We start from the raw sequence: 27,398 nt of genomic DNA, 5'->3' as shown, positions 1-27,398 counted from the left end.
GTCCTGGGTTGTTGGAGTGTTCTGGGAATGGCTCCATGTGACTGGCCCTGTGCTGCTGACCGAGGGGCTGCAGCCCCAGCGACTGCTGAGTGGGAGGAAAAGTTTATCCTGCACCTACTCACTAGACCAGCAAAACTCTGCTTTGGTCTGAAAAGCACATGATCCACGAGCAACCAGAGTGAGCAGAGCTCTAAATGGGTGTGTCTGTGTTATAAATGTACAGAAGGGGGAATATTTGGGGACACCTTTGGCTCTTCACCAGCTGGTCACTCGTGGTGTCCCCGGGGCTCAGTGTTGGGCCCAGGCCTGTTTAATGTCTTTATGGAGGATCTGGATGAGGGGATTGAGTCCCATCAGCAAATTTGTAGGTGACACCGAATTGGGGGGGTGTGTTGATCTGCTGGAAGGGAGGAGGGCTCTGCAGAGGGACCTGGACAGGCTGGATCCATGGGCTGAATCCAATGGGATGAGGTTCAACCAGGCCAAGTGCCAGGCCCTGCACTGTGGCCACAACAACCCCCTGCAGCCCCACGGGCTGGGACAGAGTGGGGGGACAGAAAGGGACCTGGGGGCTCTGACTGACAGCAGCTGAACATGAGCCAGGGGGGCCCAGGTGGCCAAGAGGGCCAATGGATCCTGGCCTGGCTCAGGAACAGTGTGGCAGCAGGAGCAGGGAGGGGATTCTGCCCCTGTGAGGCCACCCCTGGAGTGCTGTGCCCAGCTCTGGCCCCTCAGCTCAGGAAGGACATGGAGGGGCTGGAGCAGGTCCAGAGAAGGGCAACGAGGCTGGGGAAGGGTGTGGAGCACAAGTGCTGTGAGGAGAGGCTGAGGGAGCTGGGGGGGCTCAGCCTGGACAGGAGGAGGCTCAGGGGAGACCTTCTCACTCTCTGCAACTCCCTGCCAGGAGGGGGGAGCCGGGGGGGGTCGGGCTGTGCTGCCAGGAACCAGCAGCAGGACAAGAGGGCACAGCCTGGAGCTGCCCCAGGGCAGAAGTTGTTTGCAGAGAGAGGGCTCAGCCCTTGGAATGGGCTGCCCAGGGAGGGGGTGGAGTCCCCGTCCCTGGAGGGGTTTGAGCAGAGCCTGGATGTGGCATCAGTGCCATGGGCTGGGGGACAAGGTGGGGTTGGGTCACAGGTTGGACTTGATGATCTCAGAGGTCTTTTCCAACCTGGTTGATTCTGGGATTCAGTGAAGGACATCAGGTCCCTGGAGCCCTGTTGGTTGGCTTTGTGCTATAAGAAAAGCACATCAGGAGAGCACTGAATTTATTCTCAGTGCAGCTTGACTTCCACATGAGTTTTCCCAGGCAAGGAACGACATGGGAAACACTCCTGCTGGCCAAGAACAGGAAATTTAGCAGCAGACCCTGTTTTTCAAGGTGCAACCCTTCCTCCAACAGCACAACCCACCCCCAGGAGCCTCTGAGCTCACCTTGTGTGGGCAGCTGGCAGTGCTTTGTCCCTGCTCTCAGAAAACACAAGTCTCAGAGAAAAGAAACTGAGAAACTCTGTGTGCTCAGAGAAGATAAACTTGAAGACTGCGAGGCACCAGTGAATCAGGGAATATCTTGGGTTTTGGGATGAATTGGCTGCCCCTGGAGCATCTTGACTTGAGTCACACCGAGGTGAAATCTCTTGGTCCTACCTCTGTGGCTTTTAGGTTTGTGGTGAGTGTTGAAGAAAGGCAGGGAAGGTTTAACCTTTGTTAGACATTTGAGGACATTGGGGTGAGTGAGTCTGGCTTGGTGTGGGTGCCCCCCTGGCACTGCTGGGTCACCTGTGCCCATCAGCAAGGCAGTGCCTTGGTCTGTTGTCCCAGATAAGGAATTTAAGCCCAACAAAAGGCTTTGGGGCTGCAGGTAACCCATGGGACGGGTTGGGTGCAAAGTTGCAGCTTTGCTTGGTCACTGTGCCATTAGCACACTGTGTGACCTTGCAGAAGGGGCTCAAATGTGTAAAATGCATCTTCATGGAATCAGGGAATGGTTTGGGTTCAAAGGGACCTGAAAGATCATCTCACTCCAGCTCCCTGAGATGGGCAGGGACACCTTCCACTAGACCAAGTTGCTCAGAGCTCCATCCAGTCTGGACTTAAAACCTTCCTTATCTTCCAGACAACTCCAGCTTGGACTGAAACCTTCCTTATCTTCCAGGCAGCTCCAGTGCCATAACTGTGGGGTTCAGAGAGGGGCTGCTCAGGTGTTTTCTGGGGTAATTCTTCCCCTTGGGCACCTCCACCCCAGTTCTGACCTTCCTTACTGTGAACGTGCATTACACTGTTCCCAACACCGAGTTTACATTCATTATTCAAGTCCACAGCTGTTTAAAAATAAAAGATAGGGGAGGAGAAACTACAAAAGAAAGCCCCAAACCATTAAAAACCAGGTAGAGTCCCTTGGCCAGCCTGTTATTTTTGCCAGGGAAAGAGCTTTGCCAGTGCCAGGCAGGCACACTCATGAATAAAGCAGCTGAGTGAATCCACATGGGCTGGGGAGAGAATGAATTTTTTATCAAGAAGCCCTGTTAGCATATTTACTATTGATTTATTGGATGGAGGCATAAAACATCAGCACTTTTGCTTTTTTCATTCTCCCCAGCTCTGTAAGGGGAGAAACAAAGGGAAGGATTTGCTTCTATTGAAACTTGGCTGAATTAACATTATTACTGCATGTCGTGGTGGTAGTTAAAGCTGCTCATACACAGCCAGTGGCATTGTAGCAAAATTCAAATGCTGCCAGTTTCAAGGATTTTACCACGAGTCTTCTGGTATTTGGGATGGTTTTTTATGCATTTGGATGTTTTCCTCTGAAAGCCCAGCTTTGGATTTGTGTGCTCCAGAGAATTTTAGCTCCTTTCTGCTCCTCTCTGGGACTTTCTGACTCCTGTCACTGGAAATAAAAGGGGGGAAATTTGAGTCCTAAAGGGCTGGGATATCTCAGGTGTGTGTGGGCTGAAGGGAAGAGTGGAACAGCTCAAAGCCCTTCTGGGAGGGGAGAGGAGCTTCTCAGGAATAATGGTTGGAGTGGAAATGTGCTGGGAGTTTGGAGTCCTTCTTCCCAGAGAGTTCAGCCTGAGCAGGTGCAAAGCCAGGACTTAGGCCAGGGTTTGATGTGCAGAGGCCACTGGGCTCTCTGCAGGCTCTTCCTACAACTGCTGGCCCTCAAGACAACCGGTACCCCATCCCAAAGGGCCCCCAGCAAACCCCTCCTCTGCCATGAGATCTTTGCTGGTGTCCAAAACCCACCTGGGACCAGCCAAAAGGCACGGGAGGCACAGTTAGAACCTGCTCCAGGGGCAGAGCAGGACATCTCCAATCTCAAACTGTCACCTGGACCTTGCATGGACCTCAAGGCTCCCTGGGGGTTTGTCCATCCCATGACCAGACATGGAAAGTTCCAGCTAGGGAGTTTTCCTCAGAGGATTCATAAGCAGATAAATCCACAAGAAAGGGTGTTTTAACCTGGCTCTAAATTCCCCTGTGGCTGTGCTGGCACTGCTGGGGGTGCCAGCAATCTCCTGGGGGCTGCAGCAGAGGCAGGACAGAGGCCTCAGGTGCTTGAAGCCAACAGGTACAGGTTGTCCTTTGGCATCCAGCTGTGACCTGGGCACTCCTGCTGAGCACAGGCATGAGGCTGCAGGGTGGGTAATGGAGCAGAGTGCCATGGAAGAGGCTGGCAGGGTGTTTTTAGGGATTTAGGTCAGGCTTAGCATGGTGGGGGCATCCTGATCCAAGCACCAGGGCAGGAGGTGGAGGCAGATTGTTGGGTTGGGGCTCTTGCATTGTAACTCAGCCCCTTTCCACACAGTGGCACCTGCTCTGAACCCCCTGATCCCACTGATCCCAGAGGGAAGGATGCTCCAGGGGGGCACCTGAACCTCAATCCAGCCCCATCTCACTGGACCCAGTTTGGAGTGACCACCAATGTCACGAGCCCATTTTGGTTCTATCCCTCCCACACACGAGCACACGAGGCTGGGGCTCTGTCACCTCCCTCCTGGGATGGTCCAACCCCTGGGAATCCCTGGGAAATGGGCCTCTGCCAGCTGCATTTGGCTCCCAAAGGTCAGTGGCTGCTGTGTCACCTCAGAGCTGAGCACCAGGGGCTCTCTGCAAACGGACTGGGACCTCTCACAGTCAGGGACCAAAGTCACTGGGCTGACTCTGGGCCAAGGCTCTGTTTAAACTGGAACTGGAAAGAAAAAGAAAAGGCCTTTTTTTTTTTGCAGATTCTGATATTTTGTGTGAACCAGCACATCAAGCCAGGACTTGAGAGATGGGAATTCTCTTGCTGCTCTGATGGAGGCTGTGACCCCATTTCCCCTTCTGTAAAGCTGGGGACAACAACAGAAACCTCCTCACCTCACCACCTTGGTGGTGCTTCTGGGTGAAAAAGGCTACATAAGACTTAAAAGATGTAAAAATTTTTTTAAAAAAATTGGTTTCCTCTCCTGTTTTCAGTTGATTTCATGAATCCCAGACTGATTTGAATTGGGAGGGACCTTAAAGTTCATGCAATTCCACCCCCTGCCACGGGCAGGGACACCTTTGGGGTTGCTCCAACCCCAAATCCAGCCTGGCCTTGGACACCTCCAGGGATGGGGCAGCCACAGCTTCTCTGGACAACCTGTGCCAGGGCCTTCCCACCCTGCCAGGGAAGGATTCCTTCCTAAATCCCATCTAACCCTGCTGTCTGAAGTTCATATGAAGCCTGGGAGCCTCATTCTCCATCTGTGAAAGCACTTTGCCCTTTCCAGAAGTGACACTTTGGGATGTTACAGTGATGGGGACTGTGCAGCATCCTGGAGAATCGACTACTTTCAATGTCATTGGAGGGTGGGAATACTTTGTGACCAGAGCAGGTCATCCCTGACTCCACAGATTGAACTTGGAGTGGCTTTTCTCAGCACATTTGGGTGTTCTGCCCTTAACCCTCCTTGTGCAAGGTCTGTGTGTCTCTGATGAAGAGCCCAGCAAGGGTTATTTAGTGCCCAGTGAAAATATGCTGGGTGAGGCAGGGCTTGCCCTGTGCTCCTTGTACAGGCTTTGGATAGTTTGGATTTTATTCTTGGTAATTTCTGTGCTCACCTCAACATAAGAATAGAAATAAATCAACCATAAATAGTGTCTCTAATTAACAGAAATAGCGAGGAGTGAGTTGTGAAAAATCAGAGGGAGGGTAAAGAGAGTTCATCTCTTGAAGGCAGCTGAGAGTTTCCTCGATGCAAAAGCACTTATCTAAAGGAATATTACCCTTTAATTGCCCCAAATAAGTCAGGCTCTGCCTTTGATTAGATTCAAGTGAGTAAACTCTAGGTGTACCATACATTTTGATTAAAAACAGAGTAAGGAGATAATGGTCTGTGGTGTTTCAGCTTTGGCTGTATCTGTCAAATTATATCTCTGCTTTATTGATCCCCACTCTGCAAACATTTATGTTTAGCCCCTTAATTGTTAGTCTTGCACATTAAAGGACAATGTAAAGTGGTGGCAGAATTTCTTATTGGGAGACCTGGGGAAATATCTACTCCTGTTAAAAGTGGCTGAAAGAAAAAGCAGGTGAAAGCAGCAGAATGGCTCTCTGTTCAGAGGCACAGGGAGTTGTTTTGCTGCTCTGTTGGTAATAAAATGGAGTAACTCTGGGTCTCAAAGGGTTCCTGAGAGCCCAAAGCAGCATCTTTGCACAGCCAGGGAAGCCCAGCTGGGGATCTGCCTGTGGGATTTGTCACTCAGGTTGGTGCTGCCTCATGGTGGGATGGTCTGTGACTTCACTTTTTTGTAAATGCTGCCCTTAAGTTCTCACTGGAAGCTCCAAAGTCAAAGGAAAAGCTCCCACAAAGGCATTTTGGTGCTGGCAGAGGAGCTCTGGTCCTGCAGCAGCAAGAAGCTCCAGCAACACAAGAATCATGGGATGGTTTGGGTTGGAAGGGGCCTTAAATCTCATCCCAACCCACCCTTGCCATGGGCAGGGACACCTTCCACTAGCCCAGGGTTGCTCCAAGCCCTGTCCAACCCAGCCTTGGACACTTCCAGGGATGGGGATGCTCATCCTGGGGCATCCAGGCACGTGGGCAAGGGGCAGGGCTGCAGAGAGGAAGGTGAAAGTGCCAGCAGAGCACCCCTGGTCTCTGCAGCACAGTGCAAGCAGCACTCGGCTGCTTTCAAGTGGATTGTTTCCAAACATATCTTGAAATGAATTAATAATTAGACACAGCTGCCATCTCATCAGCACAGGGAGCAGTGGCCCCACAGCTCTGGGGGTGAGAGACGAAAGTAAGGAGCAATCCTGGTGTTGGAGAAGTCACAAAAAGCTTGGTGGTGGCACTTGTGCTTTGCTGGAGCACCCCCTGTTCCCTTGGCTGTGTCAGGAGCTCAGGGCACTCATCTCCCTGCAGGACAGAAGCCTTTCAGCTTCTCCACTCGGGATAAATGACCCTGTTCACCCACTGGGGTCTGCACCTCGAGGGGTGGCTGTGCTGGCACTGCTGGGGGTGCCAGCAATCTTCTGGGGGCTGCAGCAGAGGCAGGACAGAGCCCTCAGGTACTTGAAGCCAACAGGTACAGGTTGTCCTTTGGCATCCAGCTGTGACCTGGGCACTCCTGCTGAGCACAGGCAGCAGGCTTCAGGGTGGGTAATGGAGCAGAGTGCCATGGAAGAGGCTGGCAGGGTGTTTTTAGGGATTTAGGTCAGGCTTAGCATGGTGGGTGCACCTTGATCCAAGCACCAGGGAAGGGAGTGGAAGCAGCTGGGAGCTGAGCAGAGGTTGGGCAGAGGGAGCCATGGCAGCTGGGCTTGCTGGGAAGAGCACACCAGGGGCCCAAGAGCTTGTATGGGCTTTAAATGCCTCAGTACAGACCTCTGGGTCTCCACTGTGACCCCAAAAGTGTCCCTCAGATGCCTCAGGTTCCCTCTGCAGCACCTTGCTTTGGGAGAATTGTGCTATCAGGTTTAAGAGACACTGATCTCTCAATCCCCATGCCTGGGGTGCTCCTGGAGCCAGGCTTGGTGTGGGCACTGCTCAGGGGGTGCTGGGGAAGGCCCTGCTGCTCTTTCTACCCAAATGGCTCAGGAGTAGTGAAAGAGCCCTCATGGATGTAACTCTGGCACATCGTGTCCAGTGTTTCATTTCTCCTGCCTCCCTCTCTGCTCAGACCTGTGGTCAGGCTCAGGTGACCCTGAGAGCCAACCAGGCCTTCCACCAGCGAAATGTTGGAGCTGGAACACAAAAATTGATTTGGTCTCTTGGCTTGTCCTGCTTAATGAGCCAGCCTGGAGCTGGGCCACAGCCCAAACCCTGCTGGCTCTGTGGGTGGAGGGCTCAGGGCAGGCTCTGTGGCCTCTGAGGGCTTTCCCTGGGGAGAAGAGTTTGCTTTTCCTGGCAGGAAGCAGGTTTGAGTCATGAAAGCATCTCACAGTAGCATATACTATGTGCTCTACACTGTGATTGGGATCAAGCACGTTTGGGAGCACTGGGAAAGACGTTTCACATCCATGAAGGCTCTGCTGTCTCAGGAGAGGTTTTTGGCGACACTTTTGCCTGGTGTTTGTCACGGTCTCCAAAGTCTGGCTCGTCCTGGATCCTTGTGAGCGAGGCAGGGCAAGCACAGCAAGTCCCTGCCCTGCCCTGAGCACGAGGGAACCCAGCAGAGGCTCAGGGAAGGCTGGTTAATTAGCTGTATTTCAGCACATTTCATTTTTAGGGGCTTTGATGGCAGCATGGAATTGTGGATCTGTCGCCAAGTTTGGGCTTCAAATGAATAAATAAATAAATGATAAAGGATCCTTTGGCAGCCATGGACCTGCTGCACTCCCTGTGCATGTTTATGTGGTTTCCCTTCTCCCATCTGTTCCTTCCTCCAGCTCCTCCTCACGGGCTGGCTCTGCACCCCCCTTGTGTGGCTGACAGCAATTCCAGGCCTCAGAGAACCATGGAATATCCTGGAAGGGACCCACCAGGATCATTGAGTCCTCACTGAGTGGGTTCCACTTGCTCCAACCATTGACAGGATGGGAACTGAAGAACAGCCTCCAAATATAAAACCTGGCTTTGCTCTGGTAATCCCAGGACAGCAGACCCAGGCATTTCCCCACTTCCCCTTTTTCTCTGTGCAGGAAATCCCTGGAATTTACTTTATCCCTCTCCTCATTGTTGGCTCTTTCTTCCCTCCTGTGGGAAGCAGGGTGAGGATGAGTGTCCTTGTTTCCTCCAAACCCACCTGTGGAGATGCAGGGCAGGAGAAGAGGGAAAGGAAAGAGCTGGAAACAGAGAGAGAGGAATGGAAAAACAAAACAGGGAATGAGGAATTGGCACTGCTGGGGTGGGATAGAGCAGGACTCGATGATCCTTGGGGGTCCCTTCCAACTCAGGGTATTCTGGGACTCACCTCAAAAGACAGAGGAAGACAGGGATTGGAAAAGGCTTCCACAACCATAATGGGAGATCGAGCTGCTCAGAGCTTTCCCTGGGTTCCTACTCCCTTTTCCCTGTGTTCCTACTCCCATTTTCCCTGTATTCCTACTCCCATTTTCCCCATGTTCCTACTCCCATTTTCCCCGTGTTCCTACTCCCATTTTTCCTGCATTTCTACTCCCATTTTCCCCGTGTTTCTACTCCTATTTCCCCTGCATTCTTTGTGTCTTTACTTTCCTTTTTCCTCCTTTTCTTCCTCCCCCCCCGCTTTTCCCCCTTTTTTTATTTTCTCCATTTCCCCTGTTTTTCTTTTTTTTCCTTTCCTCCATTTATTTCCTTTTTCCTTTTGGGGTTTTACTTTCCTTTTTACTTTTACTTTCTTTGTATCTTTCCTTTTTTTCCCCTTTTTTTCTTTTCCTCACCTTTTTTCTCTTTTCTTCACCTTTTTTTGTTTTTTCTTTCTTTTTTCCCCTTTTTTCCCCTTTCCCCCTTTTCTTTCCTTTTTCCTTTTTCCTTTTTGGTTTTTCCTTTCCTTTTCCTTTTCCTTTTCCTTTTCCTTTTCCTTTTCCTTTTCCTTTTCCTTTTCCTTTCTTTGTGTCTTTCCTCCCCCCCCGTTTTTCCCTTTTTTTTTCCTTTTCCCCTTTTTTTCCTTTTTTTCCCTTTCCCCCTTTCCTTTCCTTTTTCCTTTTCCTTTTGGGGTTTTACTTTCATTTTTGCTTCTCCTTTTACTTTCTTTGTGTCTTTCCTTTCCCCCCCCTTTTTTCGTATTTCTTTTTCCTTTTCCTTTCCTTTCCCCCCCTTTTTTCCTTTTTCCTTTTTCCTTTTTTCCCTTTTCCTTTCCTTTTTCCTCTTCCTTTTGGGTTTTTACTTTCCTTTTTACTTTTACTTTCTTTGGTTCTTTCCTTTTTTTCCTCTTTTTTCCCCTTGTTTTTCTTTTTTTCCCTCTTTTTATCCTTTTTTTTCTTTTTTTCCCCCTTTTTTAAATTTCTTTCCCCCTTTTCCCCCTTTACTTTTCTTTTTCCTTTTCCTTTTGGGTTTTTACTTTCGTTTTCCTTTTACTTTCTTTCAGTCTTTCTTTTTTTTCCCTTCTTTTTCCTTCCCCCCCCTTTTTCCCTTTTCTTTTTCTTTTTTCCTTTTGAGTTTTTACTTTCCTTTTTACTTTTGCTTTGACTTTTTATTTTCCTTTTTCCTTTTCCTTTTCCTTTCTTTGGGTCTTTCCTTTTTATCCCTTTCCCCCCCCTTTTTTTCCCTTTCCCCCTTTACTTACCTTTTTCTTTTTCCTTTTGGGTTTTTACTTTCCCTTTTACTTTTTCCTTTGGGTTTTCCTTTTCCTTTCTTTGGGTCTTTCCTTTTTATCCCTTCCCCCCCTCTTTATTTCCTTTTCCCTTTTTTCTTTTTATCCCCTTTTCCCCTTTTTTCCCTTTCCCCCTTTACTTACCTTTTTCTTTTTCCTTTTGGGTTTTTACTTTCCTTTTTACTTTTTCCTTTGGGTTTTTACTTTCCTTTTTACTTTTTCCTTTGGGTTTTTCCTTTTCCTCTTCCTTTTCCTTTTCCTTTTCCTTTTCCTTTTCCTTTTCCTTTTCCTTTTCCTTTTCCTTTTCCTTTTCCTTTTCCTTTTCCTTTTCCTTTTCCTTTTCCTTTTCCTTTTCCTTTTCCTTTTCCTTTCTTTGGGTCCTTTCCCCCTTTTTTCTTTTTATCTCCTTTCCCCCTTTTTTCCCTTTCCCCCTTTTTTCCCTTTCCCCCTTTACTTCCCTTTTTCCTTTCCCTTTTGGGTTTTTACTTCCCTTTTCCCTTTTTTTGGGCCTTTCCTTTCCTTTTTGCTTGTCCTTTATTCCCTTCCTTTACACCAGATCCTCCAATCTCCGCATTCTTCACTCACAAGAGAGGAATTTGCATTTTCCTGAGCGCTCCCTAAATGCCCACGTGGCATTTTCCTTCTCAGCAGTTCCCTGAAGAGCTCCCTGGTGGTCGATGAATGCGGGAACTTTGTCACACCCTAAATCCCCTCCCCTCCCCTCCCTCCTCCCGGTGCTTACTCAGGAGTGAGGATGGAGTTTGGCGACAGGAAAGTGCTGAGTGAGCAGCTGTGGAGCTGCAGTCCCTGGGAACACGCCTGGTTTTCTTGCAGACTCCTTGTCTGTGTGTGCCCGTTCTGGGCACGGTGCCACCCTGGCCTTAATTGCAGCCCCGAGGAAGGGAGGGCCGTGGTTCCCTCCCGGTGCCTCCTCAGTTCACCTGGGAACGGGATGCTGATGGGAAGGGTTGAGGTGGGGAGAGAAGAGGCTGCTGGAGAAGCCTGCCCAGAGTCAGGTCACCTAAAAATGCCTCTTGGCCCCGCTGTGGGGTCAGCCCGGAGCTGTGGGACTCACAGAACCATGGAATCACTTAGGGTGGAAAAGGCCTTTAAGGTCCTGGGGTCCCACCATCCCCCAGCACTGCCCAGGCCACCACTAAACCCTGTCCCCAAGGGCCACAGCTACCTGGGGCATGTTTGAAATCCCTTCAGGGATGATGACTCCACCGCTGCCCTGGGCAGCTGGGCCAGGGCTGGACAAGCATGTCCAGGAAGAAATTCCTCCTGATGTCCAACCTAAACCTCCCCTGGGGCAGCTTGAGGCCATTTGCTCTTGGTTTTTTGTCTGTTACTGGGGAGCAGAGCCCGACCCCCCCCAGCTCCCCCCTCCTGTCAGGGGGTTGCAGAGCCAGAAGGTCCCCCCTGAGCCTCCTTTTCTCCAGGCTGAGCCCCCCCAGCTCCCTCAGCTGCTCCTGCTGCTCCAGCCCCTTCCCCAGCTCCGTTCCCTTCCCTGGAAGGAGCCCCTCAATGTCTTTCTTGTTCTGAGGGACTCAAAACTGACCCCAGGATTGGAGGTGCCCCAGCAGTGCCCTCACCAGTGGGATGGGCACTGCCCTGGCCCTGTGCCCACACTGTTCAGTGGCTGTCACCAGCACCCCCAGGGCCTTTTCCAACTTTCCAACCGCTCTGCCCCAGCCTGGAGCATCCCATGTTGTTGTGACCCCAGGGCAGGACCCAGCACTTGGCCCTGTTGACCCTCACCCCCTGGCCTCAGCCATGGATCCAGCCTGTCCAGATCCCCCTGCAGAGCCCTCCTGCCCTCCAGCACACCCACATCCCACCCACCCTGGTGTCATCTGCCAGCTGACTGAGGGGGAACTCGATCCCCTCATCCAGGTCACGTCCAGAGGCATCAGATGAATCTTCTCCCAGGAGCTGATGACAAACCCTGTTGTGGGTGGTGGGACAATCACTTGGTTCCTCAGTTCTTTCGCTGGCATTTGAGCTGGTGAACACACCAGAACCAACCAGCAGCGGTGGATGAGCCCAGGAAATCCAAGGGGACCATTTCCTGCCCTCTGCCCTGCAGGTTCTGTGTGGTGTTTTGTTTCTGAGGTGAATTAATATTTGCTTTTGTCTCTCTCTTTGTTTCCAGACAAACGACGCTGCAGGAAATACCTGGAATTGGCTTTACTTCATCCCTCTCATCATCATTGGCTCTTTCTTCATGCTCAACTTGGTGCTGGGCGTCTTATCGGGGTAAGAAGGACACCGATGACTTGTTTGTCCCCACCTGGGTGTGAAAAGGGAAGATGTGTTGGCTTTAGTGGGAAGATGTCACTGGGAGAGCTGGGTGTTTTTTGGTCATTTGGTTTTTTGGTGTTGATGTTTTGTGGTTTTTTTGGTTTTGTTTGTTAAATCTCTCCCTGTTTAAACCAATGTCTGGATTTTGGGGACCCACTGGTGTCCTGATGTTCGAACCCCAGGGGTCAGCCAAGCTTTTGATGTTGTTGCATCTGAGTTTTGGGTTTGGACCATTGCAGGAATGGAGCTGCCAAGTCTGCAGCTGAGCTGGAACGTCCCCAGCATGTGGGGAAATTTGATCTGGAATTAACAACCCAGCTCATCTCAGTGGTTTGCAGGCTCTCATTTTGCACAGCATTTCTTCTCAGATCAAGCAGGTGATTGAAACTCTACAGATGTATAAAGATGTAGATTTTTTTTCTGGCTCTTGGCAGCAGGAGAAGAAAAAAGACTTGTTGCTGCTGTGTGGTAAAAGCCTTTCAGTGCTCCACCTTTGCTCTTCCTTTTTAAAGCTACCAGAGAAGAAAAAGTCTTTTCCAAAGAACATATTAATGCAAAATTGTGTTATTTTGTAATTATTTTCATCCTCAAAGCTGTGGCAGGAGCAGGGAGGCAGCACTGCAACTGTGTTGAAGGTCTGTGGGTGTGTCCTGCTCTTTGCTGTTGCTACATCCAGGAATAATTGTCCTGATCAAAGCCATTCATGGAACATCCTTTTGTTTTGAGAAGGAGATTTATGATTGAAAGGGAGCACCCACAGCAGTTCTTTAGGTACCTCCTCTTCCCTCTGTCACACTGGGGTCAGCCCACGGTGACTGGGATGATCCATGGGATTTAAAACAAAAGCAGGAGCCTGCAGGGTCCTGTTCCTTCCTGCTGGATTCAAATGGGTTTGGTGTCTGACTCTCCTGAAAGCCTCTTGTTGCTCAGGGCAAAATATGAATATTAGATAAATAGGAATCTTCTCTTAAAAATGCAGCTCTGGGCACCAGCTCTGCCTTTGTTAGTGGTGATGAGGGGAATTTATTCTTCATGGAAGGAAGCTTTTAATTTCTGTTTTTGGCAGAGGGTTTGATGGCCTTGCCTGGAATAATTCCTGGGGAGAGGCTGAAGGGAATAAAGAGCCCAGCTCAGGTGTGAGCACAGGGCTCAGCAGGCCTGGAGCTACTGGGCAGGGAAGGAAACTGGGTACCAAAAACCCTTCCCTGGGAGGGTGGGGAGGCCCTGGCACAGGTTGCCCAGAGAAGCTGTGGCTGCCCCATCCCTGGGAGTGTCCAAGGCCAGGTTGGATGGGGCTTGGAGCAACCTGGGCTAGTGGAAGGTGTCCCTGCCCCTGGCAGGGGGTGGAATGAGATGAGCTTTAATGTCCCTTCCAACCCAAACCGTGCTGTGATTCTATATCTGAATGAAATAGTGATGAAAAGGCACCAGGAAGATGGAAGGACCCTCTGAAGACAGAGACTGTTGTCACTGTGTGACAGAATCCCAGAATGTGCTCAGCTGGAAGGGACCCCCAAGGATCATCCAGTCCAACTCCTCCCTCCTGCATGGGACCATCCCCAAGAGCCACACCTGTGCCTGAGAAGATCAGCCACTTTGATACTGCAGAGACAGTTCTAGTGCATGACAAACAACACCTTTTCCTTTTTATCTTTCAGTGATCCTCATTTTTAATCTATTTTTTCTTGTATATTTTCCCACTCTAACCAATTATCCCCTGTTAATGTGTGTCCTGTGGCTCCATATTCTGTAGCCAAAAGCCCCAGACAGCACCATAAAAGATGAATTTCTGCTGGAGGTTTTTCTTTACAGAGATTTCTGCACAGAGAAAGGGTCATTGGCCTGTTGACTTCCACGGGGTCCAGTTTCACTCCAGGCCATGGAACCATCCACATCCCAGTGGAAGTGTCAGCAGCAGAGGCTCTTGGCAATGCCCCACATTCCTGTTGCAATAAACCCAAGTTGATTTGGGGTTAGGGATTCTACAAATAGCCCATGAACAGGGTGAACTCAGCTGCTTCTTATTTTCATGATCTGTGCACCTCAGCCTTTAATGTCACTGTGCTGGATCCTGGGGAATACTCTGCTCTCCTCCTCCACACATTCCAGAGAGGGAACAGCAGGGAGAACCAGGGGATGTGACACCCCCAGGAAACAACTGCAAAGTTGAGGTCAGCTCCCCACTTCCCTAAGATCCTGTGTGATCTTCATTACTGTCCCCTTGCACTGAAACCCTGTTGGAATCATAAAACACCCTGAGCTGGAAGGGACTCACAGGGACCATTGAGTCCAGCTCCTGTTTTCCACTGTTGTTATTTCTGAGCTGTTTTCCCCTGTATATTTGTTCCTCAGTGGGCAAAGAGGAAGCTACAGCTTTCTGAAGCAGATGTGCAGTTGCCATCACAGATTATGGCAATTTAATTAATCCCAGAATCACAGAACTGTTTGGCTTGGAAGGGACCTTAAAGCTCATTTCCTTCCACCCTCTGCCATGGGCAGGACACCTTCCACTAGCCCAGGGTGCCCCAAGCCCTGTCCAACCTGGCCTAAATCTTAAATGAGAAGTTATCGAGCTTCCTACTAACACTGGGCTGTAGAGAGCTTTGCCATAAATCTGAAAGAAATTTTCTGCCTTTCTGTGGTTGTTTGTGAGCCCATGTCAACACCCAACAGAAACCTCAAATAACTGGGCTGAGCTCCTGGTTTTCTTTGTTTGAGCAGTGGAGGGAGATGGACCCTCTTGAGATCCCCGGTGTCATCTGCTCACAAAATGTCAAAGAAGAGATGATACTCGTTTTGAAATAAAGAGCAAACAACCTCTCTCCTCTGCTGATTCTTCTGGAATTATAGGGCAGGGCGAGAGCAAATGGCCTCAAGTTGTACCTGGGAGGTTTAGATCAGATATTAGGAAAAATGTTTTCATGGAAAAGGTTGGAAAGTCTTGGAACAGGCTGCCCATGGAAGTGGTGGAGTCAGCACCCCTGGGAGGGTGAAAAAAAATCTGTGGATGTGACACTTGAGGCCGTGGTTCAGTGGTGACCATGGGGGTGGTGCTGGTTGACAGTTGAACTCAGTGATCTTAAAGCTCTTTTCCAGCCTCAATGATTCCGTGATTCTGTGGTCCTGTAATCCAAGCAAAGGCAGGGAAGTGACAGGGAGATGGGGAAGTGTTGGTGAAAACATATCATAAAAATAACCCCCACTCTCAGGCCGCAGTTGCTGTGCCAGAACCCTGAGTACCTGGCTAAAGCTGTAATTAAAAGCATGTTGAGTCCATAATTCAGCTTCCACGGGCCCCTGGTGCTGTACAGCGTGTCCTCCTCGTGTGAGCTCATCAAACCCTGCCAGTGCTCTTGTTCTTGGTTAATAATTAACACCCTCCCAGAAGGGCTCTGCTTTCTGCTCCTCTCCCCTCCCTGGGTGAGGGAATATCCAGCCTGAATATCCAGACTTCCCCGTGATCCAAGGAAACGGGGGGTTGTTGCAAACACCTCATTTCTGGTGGCACAAGGGGGGGGTTGGGCTGTCCATGTCCTTTCAGAAGCTGCAGTGGCTGCTGGGCTGTGCCTGCTCAGCCCAGTGCCAGAGGTGGGCTCTGACTGGGCAAACTGGGAGCAGCTCCCCTTTGCCAGGTCGCCCATCACAAGCAAATACAGGCTGGGCTGCTTTCCTGGAGGAACTGAGGGTTTTCCTGGAGGCCTGCAGTGCTCAGAGGGGCACAAGTGAGGTGCAATCGAGCTCCTAAAATCCAGCAGCTGCCTTTGGTTGATTGTTTGGGGGAGATTTGGGGCTTCCCAGCAGGACACAGCATCCCATGTGCTGTGGAGCAGTGGCTTTATGTCCCTGGAGAGGGATTTTCCTCTCAGTTCCTCCTTTATATTCCCCCCACTTTCTGTTTTCCTTCTCTGGTGCTTCATTCCTCCGTGAGCTGATAAAACCCAACAGTCCTGCAGGAACCAATAGAGCAGAAAAATACAGATTATTTTCTTCTGGGGGAGCTTTCAGTGCGTGCCAGAGCTGATGTGAGAGCTCAGGACCGTGCAGGGCCAGGAGAGCAGAGGCAGGAGCAGAGATTTTTCCCTTTTGACATTATTAACACTCAGAAGGCTTGTTTGCTTCTCCTTGTGAACCATCCATGTGCTGGGAAGCATCTTGGGGTGACTGCCTGAGCTTGACACCTCCCCCACCCAAGATACACAAAGGAAAAAAGGAAAAGAGAAATGATAAAAAATTAATAATTACAAACTAGGTGAAATTAGGAGATTAGACACTTGGTTGAAGCTCTGCCTAACCATCAACCCACCCTCCCAAAAGGATGAACCAGGTCTTGGTCACACTAAAAAGCTGCCCTTAACTTTATTTCTATGTTTTAACCATGACAATCCATGCTATCCCTGTTCCAGAAAGCTGGGGCACTCCCAGAAACTGAGGTTACATTTTGTCAGGTGCCCAGTTCAGCAGCAGTGAAAATCTTGAGGGGTTTGTATCCATAACACATTTTCCCCGAAACATCTTTTCGTGTTTATTCTTGTCAGATTATTTGTGACCCAGGTAGCAATAAAGGGAACAGAGCAATCACAGGGAATGCAGCCTTTCCCTGGGAAAAGATTGGCTGCCTCAGGTGGCACCAGGGGCATGCTCTGAGTGCAAGTCATGCCAGGAGCCACTGACCCCAGATGCCTCCCTGTGTTCCTGGAACCCAGGCTCGTTGGCCTTTGGGATGTCGGGGGATGTGGCTTTGATTCTGACCAGAAAATGCCCCGTGATGACCCTGATGAATTTTTTATGGAGCTCTGCACAGTTTGCTGTGAGGAGGGAAAAACACCTCTGGTGTTTGAGAAGTGCTGCCCAACACTCGTCGTTCCCTGGCTCTGTCCTGGTTTCCTGCTCAGGCAGCTCCTGCCACCCCGGGATGGGCACCCACCCCACACACACCTTCCTGCTGCTCCCTCCCTCAGCAGCAGCTTCCAGTGCTGTTTTCCTCATCCTGCTGCTGTTCCCCTCCCAGCCCTCAGCCTCCTCTCAGCCCAACCAGCACCTTTCTCCCAAAAACTTCTGGGATTATGGACTTTTCTGCTGCTTGGGTGTCGAGCGGGGCATTAATAGGAGGATCCTGTACCTCACATTTGTTTGGTTTGATGCTTTGGATTCCACCACACAAAGAGGATAAACGTTATCATGGGATGCTGTGAGGAAGATGATTGAAGTTCTTTCAAGGCTAAGTGCTTCCTGGCACTGCTTCCCACAGCAGTGGGGAGCACCCAGGCTGGAGACACAGGGAATGCACAGCCTGGGAATGATGCATTTGGATACGGAGAGTCTGTGTCTCTGCACTGTGAAAAATGCTGCTTGTCATGTCCTCAAATATTTATGGTGAAGCCTGAGGTATTCCCAGCCCAGCCAGTGAAGAGTAATGATTGTTCCTGAGGTTTACTCAGCTGCAAGAACCCGGTGTGGAGAGGCACCACAGGGCCTGGGGGGGGTTCCCTGCTCAGGTATTGCTCTGTCCTGGGATGTGCAACACCTGCCTCGTGTCTTCTGAGCCCACCTGGGGTAAGAACTGCAGGCAGAGAGGTTGAATGGATGCAGCAGCTTTGTGACAGCAGGAGCCTGGCAAGGGCCAGAGCCACAGGCTGTGCTGGCACCCTGCAGGGGAACAAGGGGCAGGGAAAAAGGATTTTCATTCTTTAATTAATTTAACCCCTGCTGCAGCCTGTTTGGAGCAATCTGCAGCGTGGATGCTCTCTGGGCACAGTCCCATTAAACCCTCTCCCAGATCCCTGGCTCTCAGTGCTGTCCCTTGAGTCCCTGAGGCTTTTGTGGGGGGAGCACAGCCCCATCCTGCCCTCACTGCCTCGGTGACTTGCTCAGTTCCATGACAGGTTTTCCCACCCTGAGGATTTTTGCCAGATTGAGATCATAAAGCTCCAGCCTGCAGGCCGTGCAGAGGCCGGGGAAGCACGAGCCTGATTAATTTGTCATAACGGCAAAGTGTTCTTCTGTCCTCCTTCCCCTCATTACAGGGACAATCATTCATTTCCCTGCAAATTTGTTCCCAGTTCCAGTTACCTGCTGCGATCTGACTTTGCCTGGTGTTAATTATTTGCAGCAGAAGAGCTGCATCATGGAAAGATAGGAGATCCTGCTTGTTTTCTCCTTGCTTTTAGCCTTTTCCAAGGCCACGCTTTAAAAGAAGGGGAAAGACAGAAGAAAAAACCTCTCCATTTTTTTCCTTTTTTCTTGCTCATCACCCTTCCTAACAAAGCCATTGTTGCAAACGTGAAATGTGGGAGAAGGAGGTGTTTGTCCTGCAGGAGCAGTGACTTTCCACGTGAGCTCTGTCTCACCAAGTTAAATGTCCTGTTAAATGTGGGTCCTGTGCTCCTTTTGTGGGTTTGGTTGGTACAGGAGTGCTGGACTTTTTTTTTTTTTTTTTTTTTTTGCCCTTCTGCTAAACCACAATGGAAATTAAAGCCTGCAATATAGGAATGGTACACAGGAGACCTAAATTTGAATTTCCTGGGGCTTCTGCTTTGACTCGGGGGTGGAAACTTTCTGAACAGAGCCAGCAATTGTAACAGGACGACGCTGGGAGATAAATGGTGCTTTTGAGCTCCTTTTTCTCACTTTGCTGCTGCCTCCTTGCTGCTGTGGCACTGGCAGCTTTTCAAATCAGATTAGGGGCAATCAAAGTAAAATGGGCACAAACAAGGACTTAAAGACAAAAGAAGGGAGGAAGATGAATTGCAGGCTTCACCTCTGTGCTGTTCCTCTTCTCTTTCTAGAAATACAAGACATATCCCATATCTGGCTTGCATTTGAAGCATCTTCTTGCTGTGCTGAGTGATAAAAGTGGCTGTGAAGCCTGGCTTGGTGCTGAGATCAATGTCTGGGTGATGCTTTCATCCTCCCTCAGCTGGCTGAGGAGAGCTGTGTGTTCCACCTCTTTAGAGCAACGAGGAGGAAGCAGAAGCTGCTCTGTCTGTGCAGGATTGATTGAGCCAGTCCTTACTCCTGAGCAGGATATTAGGATGGGTTCAGCAGCTCAGCCAGCTGGCTCTGTGTGTTTGGGCTCAGTCTGGACATGATCATGCCCAGTGGGATCTTGGCTGGCTGTAATTCCAGGTGGGATAGAAACATAGAACATATTTCTTTGGGATTTTGTGCAGCAGATGAGACAGCCTGGGGTGGATGATGAGCCACAGAGCTCTGTCATCTCAGCACTAAGAAATCTCAGTCTTTCTCTGGGCTTTCCTTGTTTAATAGCAAGGTTCAAAACTCTGACTTCTCAGGAAACTGCCTTTATGGGCAGGAAAACAACATCTTACAGGCACCAAATGTCACCAGCACAAAGAAATCCCGAAGAAATTACAGCTTCCAGGTGAATCAGCTGTTTGGTTTCACCTCATTCCAGCAGTTTTGGGCGATCTCCCTGTGCCCCTGAGATGTGCTTCCTTTCACCTCCCTCAGAATTTTTTCTTGCCCAAATGAGGTGCATTTTCCTGCTTTTTCTTTGTGTCCCACGTGGGTGAAACCCCATCACAAATCAATGTGTTTTGTCTGTGTTCAGTGGTGCCCTGGCCCTGATTTTGAGAGGTATTTAAAACCAGTGATTTAAAAATACCCTTTTTTCATTTCTATTCATGTTTTCAGATCACTAAGTCAGAGGCAGCAAATGATTTTGAGTTCTGTCTGCAGGTTTCTCTGCATTTGAGGGTTTGGGCTGGGGGTGAGAACAGCCACACCTCAGCTCCTCCTGAGCTCCTCCTGCTCCTTTACTGTGGTGAAGACACTTGATGCTGTGGGGAAGAAATCAGTGGCCTGGCTGATCTCCTCTCATTTATTTTCCAGCCCTTCTGGGTGCCAGGTGCCAGTTCTGGACACAGCTGAGTCGTGTCCTCATGGATTTGCATCATCCCAGCTTTGGGCCATGATGCTTCATGTCCAGGCAGCTGGAAAATGCCCTGTTTGTCTATTTACTCCTGGATGTGTTCATATTTTTCTTTCCTAAGCCATGTTTCTAAGCTCTACAGTGTATTTCTAACTGCCCAGCATCCTCCCAGGTTTGTGCAGGGAATGATGCTCTCCCTCCTCTCCCCACCCCTTCCCCCTGTCCCTCACCTCCTGTGTGCTGCTGTGAATATTCCAGCCCCTGCTGGGGCTGTTTTTCCTCCTCTCCTTCAGGAGTTTTAGTGAGAAACTCTGAAGGTTGGTACCTCTGAGGTGGCTGGCCTGCAGGACATCATCCCTGCAGGGTTTTTATTCCCCTGCTGCTGCCCCCCTGCCAGCCCTCCAGGCTCTCAGAGCTGTGTTGTGGGCTGAGTTTTGCCCTTTCACCTCTGAAAGAGTCCAGAGAGTCCCTGGTGATGATGGAGTGCAGCTTGTTGAAGGAAAATGCTTCAGGAATTGAGGGAAGTTGGTGTTCCCTGTCCCTGCTCAGCCCCCCAAGCTTTGCCCCCTCATCACCCCCAGGAGGGGAGCAGATGCTCAGCAGGTCCTCGGGCTCTTCCTGCATCCTCATCCAGGACACTGAGCTCCTGCTTTTCTCTCTTCCCACTCCCATCTCCCTCCTGCACCCTCTCCATGGGCTCTCTCCCTCTCTTTCTGCTGGAGTTCCTCACTGGCCCTGCCTTTCAAAGAACAGCTTTGCAGAAGGTAAAATAAACGTTTAGCACAGCCAAGGCTTTGTGTCCTCGGTTGCAGAAACAGTCACAGTCAGAAAGGTGTTGGGTTTTTTTGTTGCATCCTGCAGAGGCTTCCCCTTATAAAGGGTTTAATGTTCTCCAGGAACACCAAACACAGAGATCTGAACCTGCAGAGCAAATTCATCTCCTGGAGGAAGAATCTGCTGGATGCTGATGTGTTAGTGAGGGAAATGTTAGGAATATTCACTGGATGAGATCCCGGTGGAACGAGCCCCCCAAGGGGCTTTTCAGGACTGTGTGAGGTAGAAAACTCAATCCCACAGGTATTGCAGGACCTACAGGACAGCAGGAGCACGGGGAGGGTTTGCTGAGCAGGAATCTTCCTACCACATTAGTGTAACTGGCTTCACCCAAACACCTGGAATTCGGCTGGATTAGGACAAGGTGGCAAATTCCAGCATCAAAAACAAACCCGGGAGGGAGAGGAAAAACGAACTGAAGGCTCTTTCTCTATTTCTTTCTCACAGCTGATTAACCAAAATAAATGGTAGGAAATGAGCTTCCACCCTTAAAATGTCTCTGCTTGCCTGTGGATGCTCTCAGGATATCGGGAAGTGTGTGATCCCCGCGCTGAGCACTTCCCCTGAGGGGCTCTGCAGGATCTTCTGAGCGATCCTAAGCCCCTGAGCAGGTGGTTGTATCTGCCAGGAGCACAAGAGATGTGCTTTCAGCGGCAGATGCAGACAGCACCGCATTCATCTCCCCTCCCTTATCACCCAGCGTGTTCGTGTCTGGGGTGCTACAAGTGCCTCTTCTTATCTCCGCAGTCCCTCTGCAGCCTCGCAGGGAAATTCCTACCTCGGTGTTGCTCCTGCTGAAAGCTTAGCGGAAAATAGGGGATAATGGGCACTAAGTGTGTCGGGAGGTTCTTTCTTTGCTGTAAAAGGGGTGGACTGAAGCAGAGAGGAATTCTTAAGCCTTCCCCTCTCCCCACCCAGCCAGCCCCGGCAGCACAAGCCAGGATTTTGTGCCGCTGCTCCTCTTGCAGCACGTGTGCGATGCTGGAGAAGCTGCTGTTTTCCACCCTCTGTTTTCCATCCTCTGCCTCCAGCCCGTCCCTCCCTGTTCCTGAGGCTGGGGGGGTTGCTCAGCAGGCTGCTGACAGCTCTCGGATCCATCCTCGGGCGCCGCTCCACGTCCCACAGCCAAGCTCCCACCCCAGGCCTCCCGGCCGGGCCAAATTTTGTATCTCCACCTGGAGAGTTGGGTTTGGCCCCTGAGTGATTCAGTGGAACATCTGCAGTGCTGGCTGGTCCCCGTGCCAGCAGCTCACCCACTCGCAGGATCTGGCTCCCGTCCCGGCTCCTCTCCACTCCCCGGGGCTGGATTTCTCCAGGCAGGACCGTGTCCCAGGATGTCACATGTCGCCCGGGCTCAGCTTCGTGCCTTCCTTTGATGTGCTTGGACTGGAGACGAAGCCAACCCTAAAACTGATTGCCTTATTTATATTTTGAAGACTTAAAATTCGGAAAGTTCTGCACAGCTGCTTTCCAGGAGCTGCTGGCGAAGACCTGAGATCTAAACCCGATTTTTTTCCCCCCCTCAATTTATTTTTAAGACTTAAAATTCTAAAACTTCTCGACAGCTGCTTTCCAGGAGTCACTGGCAGAGCCCTTCCAAGATCCGTGCAGCTTTCTATTCACAATGAACGCTTCAGATTCAGCGGGTGGAGACTCTTCTCCCCTTTTAAGACCTGAGATTTCATGAGCTCGCAAGACCGTGTGATTATTGGGAACGAGGAGCTAATTACCTGTGTCGTTATTCCGAGTCGCTAATCACCGGCACGATTAGCGGGAGCGGTGACAGCGATGCTGTATCATCTCTCCCGGCCTCTTCCCCGGCAGCGGGAAGCAGTTTGTCTGCTTTCGGAGCGGAAAACCCGACTGGCAGAGGTTTAATGATGTGATTAGACTGGCAGGAAGCTGCTGACGCCTGTGCCACCAAAGCCAAGACCAGGAGATGCTCCATCCCAGCTCTCTGCTGTCGTGGAGGGAGGTTTATCAGAGACTCGGGGGATGAAGATTGGCGTTTGTTTATTTTTTTAATCCCTCTTTGGTTGCTGTGACAATATTTTTGTTTTGAGACCAGCGTGGATAAAGGACTTGTAAGAATTTCATTAGTTCACAATGTTCACTGAGCCCGGTGGTTACTTGAGAGCTGACTGTGCCTCTTCTGTGGCTTGGGGGGCTCTTGAATTGCCCTGAAGTGGCTCTTTCAGTGCATATTTACACTGAGATTTATTTTCCTCCTCCACCCACCACGGTGATAGGCAACAACCATCCATTTCCCGGTGACATTAAGCACCGACCCCCCTCGAGAAGACAAATGTGACACACTGAGCTCCGCTGGCTGCCCTGTGGTTTCCAGGATGGATGTCCTGCCTCTGGATCCTGTTTGTTCCGTGACAGATACTGTCACAGAGGAGCTGGAAGGCAGCACAGTCACCCCCCAGCACCTCGTGCTGCTGTGCTGGGCAGGAGCACTGACCTTTCAGCTCTTTGTGCCCAGCTGGACACGCTGGAAGATGAACAATTCGAGGGCTTTTGGGGCTTTTTGGGTGATGAGAGCCAGGGATGAGAGTGAGTGAACCATAAAATCATGGAATGGTTTGGGTTGGAAGGGACTTTAAAGCTCATCTTGTTCATGGGCAGGGACACCTTCCACTAGCCCAGGTTGCTCCAACCTGGCCTTGGACACTTGCAGGGATGGGGCAGCCACAGCTTCTCTGGGCAACCTGTGCCAGGGCCTCCCCAGCCTCACAATAAACACATTCCAGGGTTGGCCAGAGGATGGAAGACCAGCTATAAAGAAATTCCTGCATATTTCCGCTCAGGTTTCCTTTCTGGTGATTTGGGAGATTTTTGCAAGTCAGTGACATAAATAGGAATTATACTGAGTAGAAGAGGGAACTTATTTACTGCTCCCAAACATTCCCAGGGGACTTTCTGTGTTTTCATTTTCAGCTGGCAGGAAAACTTCAGTTGAAATATTTTCAGATTAAATATGGCATTTTGATATAATTCCCCTCCCCCTCCTCTCCCCTTCCTTTGAATGTGCTCTGGAATTTTGTTGAAGAGCTCTCAAATGGAAAATCTGGGAGCAAAGAGAGACTATTTCAGCTCCTGAATGGTGATGAATGTAGGGGAAGAGACACACATTTTTATTAATACATTTCATATAGAAAACTGTTTTTTAACAAGTTCCAGCTTCATCAAACTCCTCTCCCATCTCCTGGAGACAGGAGAAGGAAGAAGTGGTGCATCCTTTTGCCAGGAAGACCCTACATCAAGACCCTCCAGTCTTCAACCTGGATGATTTTGCTACAGCTCTGTACCCTCAGAAGGAATTCAGTGAGCAGGGACTCAGGGTGTTGTCTTCTCCTGGAAATTACCTTCCCAGCTTCCACAGCAATGCCTGGAGAAGCTGCAATGCCAGGACAAAGACCTGGACAAGCTCAAGCAGTGGCCCATGGAATCTCATGGGGTTTAACAAGACCAAGCCCAAGGTGCTGCACCAGGTTGGGGCAGCCCCTGGATCAATCCAGGCTGGGGATGAGCAGGTGGAGCAGCCCTGGGAGAAGGACTTGGAGAGGCTGGTGGGGGACAGGCTGGACATGGCCCAGCCCAGAAACCCCCCGTGCCCTGGGCTGATCCCCCAGTGTGGGCAGCAGGACAGGGGGGGATTCTGCCCCTCTGCCCCTCAGGTGAGACCCCCCTGCAGAGCTGCTCCAGCCCTGGAAACAGCACAGAGAGGACATGGAGCTGCTGGAGAGAGTCCAGAGGAGGCACCAAGATGATCAGAGGGCTGGAGCAGCTCTGCTGGGAGGAAAGGCTGGGAGAGCTGGGATTGTTCAGCCTGGAGAAGGGAAGATTTGGGGTGACCCAATTCTGGCCTTCCAGGACCTGAAGGAAGCCTAAAAGAAAGATGGAGAGAGACTATTTACAAATGCTGGAGTGACAGAACAAGAGGGAATGCCTTCCCACTGCCAGAGGGCAGGTTAGATGGGATATTGGGAAGGAATTGTTCCCTGTGAGGTTAGTGAGGCCCTGGCACAGGTTGCCCAGAGAAGCTGTGGCTGCCCCTGTGTCCCTGGAAATGTCCAAGGCCAGGTTGAACGGGACTCAAAAAAACCTGGGATCGTGGAAAGTCTCCCTGTCCATGGCAGGGGGTGGAACAAGATGATCCTTAAGGTCCCTTCCAACCAAAATAGTTCTGTGATTCTGCCAAACCTGCCAGTTCCAGGGAGCAGGAGGGGCAGTTCCCCACTGGTGGCTTGTGAGACGTGTGTGTCTGTACAGAAACTGCTGAAGGTTTTCAGCTTCTCCCAGTTCCTCCCTCACCTTCCCACACATTTAAGGTACAGGCCATTCACTTGAGGGTTGGACTCAATGATCCTTGTGGGTCCCTTCCAACTCAGGCTATTCTGTGATTCTGAAACATAAAGTTGTGATTAAAGGGACGAGTCCAGGGGAGTTTTACTTTCCTTAGGCAGGATCGGAGCTGGCAGAGGATGAAAAGCTTTGCAAGGGAAGCTCTTCTTTCCCTGCTCCTGAGGGGTGAGGGAGCAGTGCCATGGCTCATCTGCTGTCCTTCCTGCCCATGGGGGTCCTCCAGGAAACTTCTTACCACGTGTTGCCTCCTCCTCTGGGAAGTTTGTGGTGACGTGAGCCTGTAACACATTAAACGTGGCCCCTCCACGCCTGGAAATTCAAATGCATGTTGTCACCTCGTGCTGTCTGATCTCCTTCCTGCTGCTCCAGGGGGAAATCAACACTCAGAGAAGGTCCATGGCCCCAACCAGCAGGCACTGAAGCAGAAATGAGAACATCAGAAAGGGAGGTGGAGAAGAGTGCCCAGACTGACACGTGCAGGGTCCCGAACGGCCCGGCAGGGATGTGCTGAATGCCAAGGAGGAGCTGCCGGTTCAGAGCCGTGTTTTCACTTCCTCTGTTCCAAGGATGGGGTCATGGGCTGTCCTGTCAGGTGGGGGACAGGAAAGGGGAGTCAGGAGACTGGGATGTGCTGCCAACATCGAGACAAGGGCTCAGCTGATGGCAGCTCTCCCATCGGTGGCTCTGCCGTGTGAGCCAAGTTCTCCTCCCAGTCCCTTCTCCCAGGTCAGACAGTGCTGCCAAACGAAGCAAAAGTGTCACCTCTGGAGGACAAAGTGTAGACTGGGAATGTAAAGCTGTGTCTGGCATTTGGAGCTCCTTTTTCCCCCAGTCCTTCCTCCCATCTCCTGCTCCTTGCTGGCTTCTGAGAACATTTGTGTGTTGATTACATGAGATTTTAGTCAAAATCTGTGGCTAACTACAAGTTTGCAACAATTAACAGTTAACTGATGACATCATCATCGAATGAGTGAGGTTCTGGAGTACCTGAGGGACAGAATCCTGATCCCATTTTACCCAGAGAGGTGAAGCCTCTGTGAGAGTCACTCCAGTGTGTGCCCCAAGGGAGGGGCTGCAGAGGCTGGCTCAGAGCTCTATAAATGGTACATCTTCACTTGAGGCATCAGAAACTTCCCAGAGGTGACAGGAATTAGCTTGGGGAAAGCCCCAGAGTGAGTTGTCTTGGCTGGTGGCTGTGCTTTTGTCTCAGCATCATTTCAAGCTGGGCAGCAGGATGTATTTGGACGTGATTATTGCAATGGTTGGATGAACCTTCCTTTCTGAATTCCCTGAACAGCCCTGTGCTAATAATCTGATACCAGATACTTGCTTTCCATGTGATTTTAGCAAATAGCAGGATCATTTTTACCCTCAACATAGAGAATCTGAGCTGCTTCACCTCAGCCCCAGAGCACCCAGCCTCACTTGCAGCTCCTGTTTCTCACAGACATCTTAAGCCTGGGAAAAATGAAAGGCTGTCATGGAAGAGCAGATCTCTTCACAGGAGTGCTGATATCTCTGTGACTTAATCTTGTGCTTCCAGGGGAAATTCTGCTGCTGAGAGAGACGGATTTTAGCGCTGAGGAAAATAATTGGTGTTGTATGACTGGCTGTGCACCAGGATCTCCTTGCAATGGCTGTGGTGTGGCCACGGGGCACAAGAAACGTGTGCACAGGGCAGTTTGCAGGTTCTTTCATGATGTGAGAGGCAGAGAAACAATCTTTCAGGTTCTTTCATGATGTGAGAGGCAGAGAAACAATCTTTCAGGTTCTTTCAGGGTGAGAGAGGCAGAGAAACAAACTCGGTTTAGCTCCAGTCAAGTCGTACTTTGTCGGGTGTCGCTCGCTGTGGTTTCCACTCACTGCTGTCGACTTCACGAGCTTCATGAACACAACCTGAGAGGCTGAAGGAGGGCTGTGTGTTTTCCATGACTGCTGGTGACAGGTGCTTTCCTCTCTCTTGCCTGTCTGCAGTGAGTTTGCCAAAGAACGGGAGCGGGTGGAGAACCGCCGAGCTTTCCTGAAGCTCCGCCGGCAGCAGCAGATCGAGCGGGAGCTCAACGGGTACCTGGAGTGGATCTTCAAAGCAGGTAAGGCCAGAGACCTCCTCACCTCGCTCTTGTGGCCAGCAGAGTCTGGTGGTGAGAGAGGACAAAGCCCCAGAAGCAGTGCTGGGTGTGGTTGGCCATGGAGGGAACACAAGGCTGGATTTTTTGGGGGGATTCTTTCTGAGCGCTCCCACTGCAGTTATTGCAGAAGATCATTTCAGTTATTTCTGAGCACTCCCACTGAAGTT

General features: G+C 50.5%; 1 protein-coding gene across 13 annotated transcripts in view; it reads left to right on the top strand.

Annotated features, from left to right (window-relative positions):
• CACNA1B (calcium voltage-gated channel subunit alpha1 B) overlaps positions 1-27,398 on the top strand; it is a 317,185-nt gene that overhangs the window by 131,102 nt on the left and 158,685 nt on the right. For all 13 annotated transcript variants that reach the window (XM_064677120.1, XM_064677125.1, XM_064677122.1 and 10 more), the window contains 2 exons: positions 11,858-11,961; positions 27,077-27,192. In XM_064677120.1, the coding sequence (XP_064533190.1) occupies positions 11,858-11,961; positions 27,077-27,192 (220 nt within the window). The remainder of the gene's footprint in view (positions 1-11,857; positions 11,962-27,076; positions 27,193-27,398) is intronic.

Source organism: Pseudopipra pipra, chromosome 20 (genome assembly GCF_036250125.1).
Source record: "Pseudopipra pipra isolate bDixPip1 chromosome 20, bDixPip1.hap1, whole genome shotgun sequence".
NCBI lineage: Eukaryota > Metazoa > Chordata > Aves > Passeriformes > Pipridae > Pseudopipra > Pseudopipra pipra.
Note: the sequence above shows the minus strand (reverse complement) of the source record. Positions and strands in the feature narration are given on the sequence as shown.